Source organism: Emydura macquarii, unplaced genomic scaffold, assembly GCF_026122565.2.
Source record: "Emydura macquarii macquarii isolate MOO-44397 ecotype Brisbane River unplaced genomic scaffold, CSIRO-AGI_Emac_v2 contig_2680, whole genome shotgun sequence".
In the NCBI taxonomy this organism is placed as follows: Eukaryota; Metazoa; Chordata; order Testudines; family Chelidae; genus Emydura; species Emydura macquarii.
In genome coordinates this window covers 4,628,645-4,638,910 of record NW_027132817.1, presented here as the reverse complement: position 1 = coordinate 4,638,910, position 10,266 = coordinate 4,628,645, and the positions used below count along the sequence as shown (strand labels likewise).

Below are 10,266 nucleotides of genomic sequence, written 5' to 3'. Positions count from 1 at the left end.
ATTTAAACAGGTTTCACCTTTTCTGAAATATTTTTGAGGTACATTCTATTTGGGGCACAATGCCACCTTAATAATGTAGAATAGTTTTAGATTATTACTATTTTGTGTAAATGTCTCATATATTTATTATTTTTTTACTTTCTTACAGAAGAAAGGACACTTGGGCCAACAAACAAATCGGTGCCTAAAATTAAGCTCCTAAATCCATATTTAGGATTGAGTACACAGTTAAGTACTAAAAGCCACTATAAATATTTCAGCAGACTCAGTAAGTGCATTTCAGTATTTATTTAGATGTTTAAGCTCTCGCACTAGATTTTACAAGCTGGTGAACACTGGCAAAATTATTTCTCCCACAGAACTATAACCACACATTCCCAAGACAGTATAAATATATGGTTGAACTAACATTAATACACATCACCATTTTATCAATTACATAATAAAACAAATTATCAAGTATTCAAATATTAAGTTACACAGCTCAAAAGGCATATAAAATATTACAGGTCTGCCTAGTTGATAGCAGAAACTCAAGGAAAAATCAAAAAACAAAACTAAAAAAATCACTTTCAACAAAGCAATAGTTGGTAAACAACTTTCAAGAGGTACAGTAAAAGAAATTACAAGATCTTCAGAAATTTTATGATTAAGAATTGTTTTAGCTACAATAACTAAGCATTTCTAAATTTTAAAAAAATATTTACTAAAGTAAAGGGCATATTCTATACTTCCTGCACAAGACAAAGGCAACATTTTACTAGAAATATTAAATAGCCCCTCCCATCCTTTTCAGGCCCTCTGTTAAGTTGCACATGAAGTGCCAACATTAATTTAAATGTAAGGCTTTTTGTCTGGAGACATTAAAGACTTTGTGTGCTTCTGTACAATGTAAGGAATTATTTTCTATATGAGTAACCAGAGAATTAATGTACTTGTAAAATGCAGAGGTTTAGAATGGAAGGAAAGGGTTACAGAAAGACACCAAAAAAGTCACTAAGTCTTAATAAAAATCAAAGATTGTGCAAATCCTGATATTCTAGTGCGATTGTGGGAGACAAATATACAGTGAGAGCAGGCAGATTACCATATAGACCATATCCTCAATATTGAAGTGATTGTAGGAAAAAGGACAAAGTAAGGTCCATATAGTTGTAGTTCATGCATCACATGAACTACACTGTAATTTACAGAAAAAATATAGATATTGTGCTGGGTTTTTTGGCACCTACCCCTCTCTACATTTCATACTGGGACAGATTTTATTATTGGGAAATAGATTAATAAGATTCAATTACATGATTCAAAGATAGTTCAGTTGATACAAGTTATGACCAAGGAAACATTTCAAAGACAGCATACAGCAAAACATTTACTGGTTCTCCAAACAGGTGATATTAACCTAAACACACAAGTTGCATTTCTGCCATATAAAGCCTATAAAGACGCCTAAGGACGTTTCATTGAGCCTATTTATCAGCCCTACATGTCTTTCTGCATGTAGTTTGCCTAATTCTAGTTTCCATCCTCTACCTCCAAAGCAGCAGCATAGGCAGCCTTGGCTTTACTGAATACAACAGTTGTTTCGGTGACCATTGGAGTCTTTAAAACGCAGACGCATTTTGGGACGATATTTTTCCAAATACAGAAGTTGCTTGCTATTAAAGGCTCCACGTCGCTTCCTAAATGACAAAAGTAGTTGTTAGATCATCTTTAGACACAAAACAGTAACTTTCTGAAATAAAATACAGTTCCTGAAATAATTGGGGGGGGAGGGGCGGGGAGGAGACTGAAAAACATTGTTTAAAATGGCTGAGGGCAAACAACAGCTAATGGCATGGTAACCAGAGCAAAGAGAAGGGTGGTTTTAAGATGTAGTACCAGTTACAGCCACAGTAGTTTTTTTTTTTTTTTTTTTTTTTAATCTTAACAATATTGCAATCTCCTTTTCGGATGGCATTCAGAATTTGGTGCTTCATCAGATGTGCTCTAAGGCAGGATCCTGCACACTGAGCATTCTCCTGAATCTTGGGAAACCTTCAGGAGGAAAGTTTAAGCTATTCTTCCACTCAAAAGGAACGTTAACTACGTTTGTTTAGTACCTCACTGAAACTCATTCAAAATACTAAGTTACTGGAAAAAAATGCTCTACTTTTTCCCTCAAGTGTACTGAATTTGTGTCAGAAGTTGGTGGTAGTGATGACAGCACACATTTTAGAAAGCACACTCATCAGATTTTTATGCAGCCTTACTAAAAAATTGCCACAGAAGTGTCTTGTTTTTTATTTTGAACATACGATTACTTTAACTATTATTTGAAGGTTGACAAAATTGAGTTCTAAAGGCTTACCTACCCAGCTTTTTGCTGGAGGTGATAGTTATGGGAACGATATTCTGTTTTGTTCTAGAAAATGCCATCAGACTGAGTACAAACCAGGAAGTTGTGGAAATGGACAGAGATTCAAATTAAAACTTACAAATATTAAGCTTTCAGTTTGCTAAGCAAAACCAATTAAACTAGTATGAACTGTGGTAGCGTCTCTCAAGGGTAGTTGACATCAGAAAATTGATAAGTGGAATTATGTATCCATAGTTATTCTTGAACTCTTGTGAAAGTGAGATTTACAGTTCAAGAAGTGTTCCAGCTATCTGTACTACAGACTCAACCTGAGTTCCAAGTGTACTGTGTCTCTTGCATACCTACCACTCTGCAGATATGACTATAAGGGAAAAGATGTATTAATGGCACTCTGTTTGGAAGCTTACCTTTGCAACTATGAAAGCTAGATAGTTCAAAATGAGAGCTTGAAGCTCACATTATCTAACATTTCATATGGCTCAAGTGGGTGGGATTTGGCATATGGGCCAGGGGTTTAATGCCACTGACTTAAGACCTTTAATTGGTTTTGCAATATTACTTACAGTAAATTTACTATGTTTAAATCTAAAGAACAAGTTTAATAACACAGCCACTGTATTCTCTTTATTGTTCAGAATCCTACACAACACCCTCGTGTATACAGGTTATGTTTGATAGAGCAGTCTCTCCTCGCTATCTACTTTAGCCTTAAAAAGAATAAACAGACACTGGTTTAATACTTACTGCCTTATAAACTGCACTGCATCTTCATACTTCATTCCACATTCAATCAGTGCAAGGGCAACTAACACTGGAGCTCTGGAAGAACAAGATAAATCTTTAGAATGCACATGTCAAAAGAGTCAAACTTTAAAAGTCAGTGGAGCCTTTTCAAACCATTCAAAATGTCTCTTCTATATGGAATTAAGTCATTTATACCTTTTTGATTGACAGTATACCAATTGTTTTTTAAACTATTTTAAAATTAAGAGAAGCAATGTGTTAATGAGATTGATCAAAACAGACATTTCAGGAGATGAAGGACTATGGTGTGAATGAAGTGGCTACATTCTTTTGTTGTTCATTTCCAGATTGCAATTTTTGCAGGACATCTTTTTGGAGACAGTATTTTCCTCATGTAAGTCTTCACTGATGCTTTCCAACTGTAACCATCTCAGTTTTGTTTAACAGTTGTAGTGACCATAATTTAGAAACAAGACTTCAAATTTAGTTAGAGGCAATTTTTCCTCAATGAAATTATACTCTAAAGCAAGTTTTTACAACCAGCTGTGAACTAGATTACAGACAGTACCTGAGAAGTCTCAGCTGGTGAAAGTCAAAATTACTTATGCTTTACTATCTTTAAACAAAAAACAATTTTTCCTAACTTAGCCTGAAGAACACTTTGGGTAAGCATGAGATATTTCAGTACGAAGGGGAATGTTTTCAGAGTTAAACACCCTGAAATACAGGTTTATAATGGAAGATATAGGGTATATCTACACTGCCGGCTCCTTGGGGATTGATGCCGGAAGTGCTCTCCAGTTGACACGTCACAATGAGGATGCTGCGGTACGGCAACGTAAGTAAGTCAACAGGAGATAGCTTACATATCTCCCGTCAACCGATGGCGGCAGTGTAGACCAAGCTGTAATTACGACTGAGTCATCACTTTTGCATCCAAGAAGTTGCATCTTGTGAAGTCAAACAATTAGTATTTGGTATTGCTGTCAGGGCTTGAAAAGTCCACTTACATGGCAAAGCTTTGTGAGCAATTGCTGTAACTTCTGCAGAAGATGAGCTCAATTAAAAAAAGAATATCTAACTTACAACTGAAAAAAACCTTGTGAGTGAAATATAATTCTCTACACTTCAGACAGCACCAGTGCTTGTTACTGCTGGATACTATCCTGGACAGCAGAAAGAAAAACTGACTAGTCTTCTCAGTTTTCATTGTTATTCAAAAGACAAGGTAGTAATTGAAACTGACAAGAATTAAATCCATTTCACTCTGCTACTGTTAGAGAAAGGTGAAAACAACATACACATGGGAGCTAGTTACCTGGGAAGACTTAAAACCCAGAGGCCTATATAGGAGGGAGCAGAGCACCAGAGACACTCCCTCACTGCAGTCGGAAAACTGAGTAGTAGATACACACAAACAGGAAGTTCTGAGGTGGGAAAGGAAGGAGAAAAGTATCCCATCAGGCCAGAGCAGGAAGTCTTGAAACTTAAATAATTTAAAAGTCAGCCTCTGGCTAGATGTAAGATGGAGTCCCTAAAGAGGATCCAAGAACAGAGCTCTGAGGAAAAAAATCTTAACACTTACACCCTTTCCCAGCTGTGGGTGGGCAGATACTAGCTTCTAATGAGCGTTCTCTCTAGACAGTGTCATCACCCTCCTTCTCACTACCTCACATCCATCTGTGGCTATCGTTATAAGTCCTCTAGCTACTAGCAGTCTGGCAATATTTCCAAAACAGGAAAAAGAAAAATAGAGAAAAGATGAGACATTGAAAACAACTCAGGTAAGATTACAAATGTAGCCAGAAAGGAAAGGACTAGTGCAAGGGATGTAGCAAGCTGAACTAGCCAAATACATATATACAAATAACATTCAACAATTTTCACTGTTATTTTCTGAATAAGTTATTCAATAAGATTTTTTGGTACTATTTGACCAGTTATATATGCTGGTCACATACTATTCAGCAAATAGATTAATACTGTGGAGTTGGTCAAAAACTTTTAATGATTTTTCTGCTATTTGACCAGCTCTAGTAGCAGGCTACATATTTGAAAGAGGACAGCTGATTAACAAGGTTACAGTCAGAGCATACTGTTTTATTTTTTTAAGTTGCAAGTAATTGCTGTAAAAGAGCATGACAGCAGAGGAACTTTCACCCCATTTACTAGATTTAGGGCTTGCTTACACATGGTATTTATTCCAGAATAGCTATTCTGCTTTAAAATTTACACACTGTTGTAATCAAGAATAATTTTTATGTTTAGACAAGCCCTTAATCTCCAGCTCCCATCTTGTAAATTCCAGGTAAATTCTCTGAGGCTTGACTACCAGGCACTTCTTACATTTACTACAGAGAAACATTTATACCAAAGAATTAAAAAAAACTTTAGCTATCTCTGTTTCAAAGCGTTCTGATTACTTTAGAGTTTCACTTACCTCCCAAGACCAGCAACACAGTGTACAGCAATACAACAACCAGGTTCTTCACGGAATTTAACTTTTAGGAGGTTTAGCCAATCATCGACAATCTGGTTGGATGGTGGAGCACCATCATCAAAGGGCCAATCCTAGAATTAAAGGCAAATTTCTTCCACATAAAGAATTCGAGATTCTACTATAGCTTAGAGCACTAACCATTATGAGAAAGTAAAGTAGTTTCCTCAATTGTCAACCCATCCCTCAATTTAACTCCTTAGACTAAAGTTCATAACATAGACTTAATGCAATACAGCTGAAAGGTGTGATTTTTATTGAGATAGTTTGTTCAATTAAAGACTGACATCTCTCTGTCAAACAAGTAGCTTTATTCTGTTTATTTATACTGGTTACTAGAATCCAGTCTGTGGAATATTAAACTGAAGTTTTATTTAACATGCATGAAGTAGTTCTAAATTATTTTTATTCTCTTGTAATGTATACCATATCCCCTCTTTTTCGGAAGTCTCATTTTAGTGACTAATACCCCAGGGTCAGTCCTTGACAAACTGGCAATACAATGTCAACAGTAAACTAGCTTCAGTGGATATGTATGTAAAGTTTTCTGAACTATCTACTTTTAATAATTAAAGTGTAAATTCACTTTTCAAAATTGAGGTAGCTGACTAACTACCCCATTCTCCAACTTTAATTTAAGATTACTACTTACTTTCAAAAATGTACAAGGTCAGATTTATAGAGGGATAAAACAGTGCTAGCTGTTCGCTTAAAGTAAGTAAAAATCAGACATTTCAAAATGAGCACGTATGTAAGCAGATTTGCCCCATTTTGAAGTCTACAATATTTAGTGTCTGCACAGCAATGCTTCATATAGCCCATGGCTGTACTGAGCCATTCTCTGCTGTGCCCAAAACCTCCTAGTGAAGCAATTTAGAGCAACTGTGGGGCTGCTCTGAACTACACTAACTGGTAACAGTCCCCACCCCCACTCATCAGTTTAGAAAAGGCAGAGCATTGTAGCACTCTGAACAGAGGGCAGGAGAGATGTGTGGCCAATTATTCAGTGTTTCCACTGCCTAGAAATCCCTTAAGTACTGCGCCACACAAGGGGAATTCTCAACATGAAGATTAGGCTGCCTTCTGGCACCTTTGCGGAACAGACATCTGTGCTATGCTTTCTGGTCCCAAATTTTGATCATTATTACAGCCAGTACAGTTCCTGCAACAGCAACAATGGCAGTGGTTTTTAAACTTTTTACATACAAAAGGAGCAGGGTATGTTTCATATTAATTACAGAGACAAGAACCAATCCCCCATTTAGCCATTTGAAAAGCTCTTGACCACCCTATCCCTGACACCTGTTCATGTCACCACATTAAGAACCCACACAATGGTGGAAGGGCTAGTGTAGAAAAGGCTTCAGAAAGTCTCCAAAGTTTGACACTATCATCTAACTCTGCCCACACACCCTATACCTATAGTCCTATACCTGGTACTTGGATGGGTGCTAGTGCCTAGTCTACATTAACACTCCCCACCACTGAACTGCTAGGGAGCTGAACCAGGTGAACAATGGTGGGAAATTTTGGCCAAGTATGGCTCCCCAAATTCTCTCCTCTTCTGTTTGCATAGCAGAACCACATTAATTCTAAATCTTTGCCCTGAAAACATTAGCCTCTAGATAAGTATGATATTTCTATTAATAAGCTTTTTATGGAAAAAAGGTTAGACAAGCCCTGACGACTTTCCTGTGTTTAAAAGCAGAACTTTTTGGAGGGGATAGGGCACCATAAAGCAGTGCTCACACTGGTTACCTCTCCACACTAAGTGCTTAACATTGTTATTTCAGCTAAGCTGGAGTGTTAGTGTTAACAAGTGGATGATTATTCCTGGGTTTCCCTATCAGACTGAAGATAGTAAATTCCTTGTTATAGGCACATCTCCTTCCACCTCCTGCCAAAAAAGTTAATGTAAGGAAGCTCCAGGACAAATCTTAAAATTAAAGAGAGTTTAGGTCATTTACAGATTTACAATAGACATTAAAAGTTTGTGATATCACATGTCTGAAAAAGCCTTAGAGTGAATCTTTTTAAGCCACTCACCAAAACATGAATGCCTTCTTTTTCCACTGGTGCAGTGTCATACGTGGCTTCACATACTCTTACCACTGTGGTAACTCCATACTTCTTAAGTTCCTAAGGAGAAAAAAATGATCCTGCTTTACAATCAGCTGACAACTTCCTCAGTAAGGCAAAGCCAAGTACTTTGTTCTTTAACCTTATTAATGTCTTTCAGAAGTTTCAATAAGATTTCCCTTCACATTGTTTATTAAATGGAAGACAATGTTTAAAATGAAGCTTATATTATTTTGTTCACTTGACTGTAAATTAGTATCAGATGCTGATCCTTCAAAAAAAATTCTCAAAATATAGTTTGAGAGTTCCTTAAATTGGCACTATCTTTGGTAGAATGGAGAGTTCTAAACAATGTATTATAGTAATAACTAGAGGCTCCAACCAGAATCAGGACCCCATTATGCTAGACACTGGGCAGAATCAGAGATGGCCCCTCTTGTGAAGAATTTACAATCTAAACCAGATGAACTGAAATTTTAAGCAACACACACTTAAAATCTCAACTGGAATTTCAGTGGTGTTAGTTTTAAGACGTTAAGGGACATATTGGACACACTGTTTTCCTGTGACACTTTGGGCAAATCACTTAATTTTTGTGACTCAGCATCCAATCTGTAAAGTGAGCATAGTGGTCCTTTTCTCCAATCCTTTGCTTATTTAGAATGCAAGTTCTCTGGTGCAAGACTGTTTCTTACTAGGTGCATATACAGTTCCTATCAAAACAGGGCTCAACACAACGAATAAAACTGCAGAACCATTTATTTTAGCACAAGAGAATGACCACTTACATTGGTATTACTCCCAACTGCCCTCTCTAGAGTGCTGCTTATTTACTGCCAGAATTATTCAGTGTTAAGCTAATTTTCACTGATTATCAAGTCAGTAATAATCTAGAATGAATACTGTCTGACATTCTGGAAGCAAAGAGTTAAATTATTCTAGTGACATTTATTCTTTGTGGCATGTTAGAAGCCACACTAAAAATACATATGATGCCACTGAATGAGACTTGCTGTCACTGATTTTAAAAAAATAAGTTTTAGGGTCCCCCAACAATGTCCTAATTAAATGTAAGTATCTGCATCTCTAGTTTTTAATTACTCAGCAAGCTGCAGTTAGTTTTTCAGCCTTCTAGTCATCTTTAGTTAAAACAGGCTTCTGTTTATAATGGGTAGTTATGGAAGCTTTATCTTGAATTGCTTTATACAGCTTTTTCTTCGTTAAGTTTCACTGTAATACATCTTCAACTGACTCAGTTCTATGAATCACTCCTTGGATAGCAAAAAAAAAAAAAAAATGCTAGATTACCCTAAGTGTGAGGGTGAAAGGAAAGAGAAGCAATATCCACATTGGTTATAGAAATTCATAGGAGGTGGAGGATTAAGTTAATGGGCTATGACTAGTTTCAGTGACCTACAGGAATCTATCCATGCTTCCAAACAGTGAAGTGTGTGAATCCTTTTACAGGCCTACTGGCATCCCAGAATCATCATTTAACATTTTTTAATGTACACACCCACTAACTATTGGCAGAACTGGCAGCACCAGCTATTAAGGCTACCCAACACTCTCTATTATATATAATTCTTGCAAATTGGATAAAAAGTACATACATACACAGTACACCACCCCCAGGTCACTATTTTTCAGAATAAACTAAATTAATGTGAAGGAAGCACTAGGGCAGAAGTCTCCAAACTGTGGGGTCCCACCCCCCCAAGGCTGAATGGAAGAACATTCCAGGGAGCACAGTGGGGCCTGCCCCAACCCCCAGGCAGCAGGGAGGAAGCGCCACCCGGCCTGCTCCCTAGGGCACCGTTCCCAGCCCCAGCTGGGGGTGGTGTGTGGGGGGACAGGGGTAAAGGAGGGTGCACTGTAAGAAGTTTGGGGACCACTGCACTAGGGTATATGGTTTTATATGGAATGCTTAAGTGATAGTTGAATATCATCAGCCTGTGTTTTTTGATGGAAGGAACTTGTCTACCCCTTTGTTTGCATAGTGCCTAGTATTCAACCTGATTGAATTCAACCTGCAGACCACAGGTTGAAAACCACTGCTCTATATGAATCAAGTTTTGAAGCAATATGAAGAGCAATTAAGAGTTGAGTTTGATTGGTTAAAACAGATTACTAATAAATATGAACTAGTCTAAGCATTACATGTATTGTAAATAAGCATTCCATCCAACAGACCTTACCTCTATAAATTTGTTTAAGGTTGCATTGGTTGGATTGTGTGTGATAAGAAATCTCATGTTCTTGTAGGTGATTTCCACAGGAGCTGGGCGGTTCATTCGTGCCATGTTAATTTAGTTAAAAAACATGCAACAAGATTGTGAAAGGATTAAAAAAATTCTAATACAGAAATGATGTAGTGAAACTGAAGTCTACTTCACTATACTCCACTTGAAATTTTCAGTGCTGGCAAGTATGAAATTGGGAGCAATGGGAAATGAAATGAACTTCCTAACAAGAAGCAGCAATTCTTCAATCCAGTAATACTGAGGCAAAAAGGCAGTGCGCTGAAGTTTACCCCATCCAGGTCTGAACTCCTTTGTCAAATGCTCTGCCAATTTCAATTCAACAC

The 10,266-nt window shown here is 37.1% G+C and overlaps 1 protein-coding gene across 1 annotated transcript; it reads right to left on the bottom strand.

The window, feature by feature from the left end:
* Positions 1-273: 273 nt before the first annotated feature.
* PTP4A1 (protein tyrosine phosphatase 4A1) lies at positions 274-10,016 on the bottom strand. Its single transcript, XM_067565520.1, has 5 exons — positions 9,878-10,016; positions 7,647-7,739; positions 5,544-5,674; positions 3,104-3,178; positions 274-1,682 (listed from the first exon to the last, which is right to left on the bottom strand). The coding sequence occupies exons 1-5, from the start codon at positions 9,980-9,982 to the stop codon at positions 1,565-1,567; spliced, it is 522 nt and encodes a 173-aa protein (XP_067421621.1). The 5' UTR covers positions 9,983-10,016; the 3' UTR covers positions 274-1,564.
* Between the last annotated feature and the right edge of the window lie 250 nt (positions 10,017-10,266).

What these genes read in the sequence shown, in the direction of transcription:
- PTP4A1 (XM_067565520.1), bottom strand. Translation starts at nt 9,982, where the DNA reads ATGGCACGAATGAACCGCCCAGCTCCTGTGGAAATCACCTACAAGAAC. An exon ending in AAGAAGGCATTCATGTTTTG is followed by an intron (nt 5,675 to 7,646) that starts GTGAGTGGCTTA and finishes CTTTAATTCTAG; the next exon opens with GATTGGCCCTTTGATGATGG. An exon ending in TGTGTTGCTGGTCTTGGGAG is followed by an intron (nt 3,179 to 5,543) that starts GTAAGTGAAACT and finishes TTGTTCTTCCAG; the next exon opens with AGCTCCAGTGTTAGTTGCCC.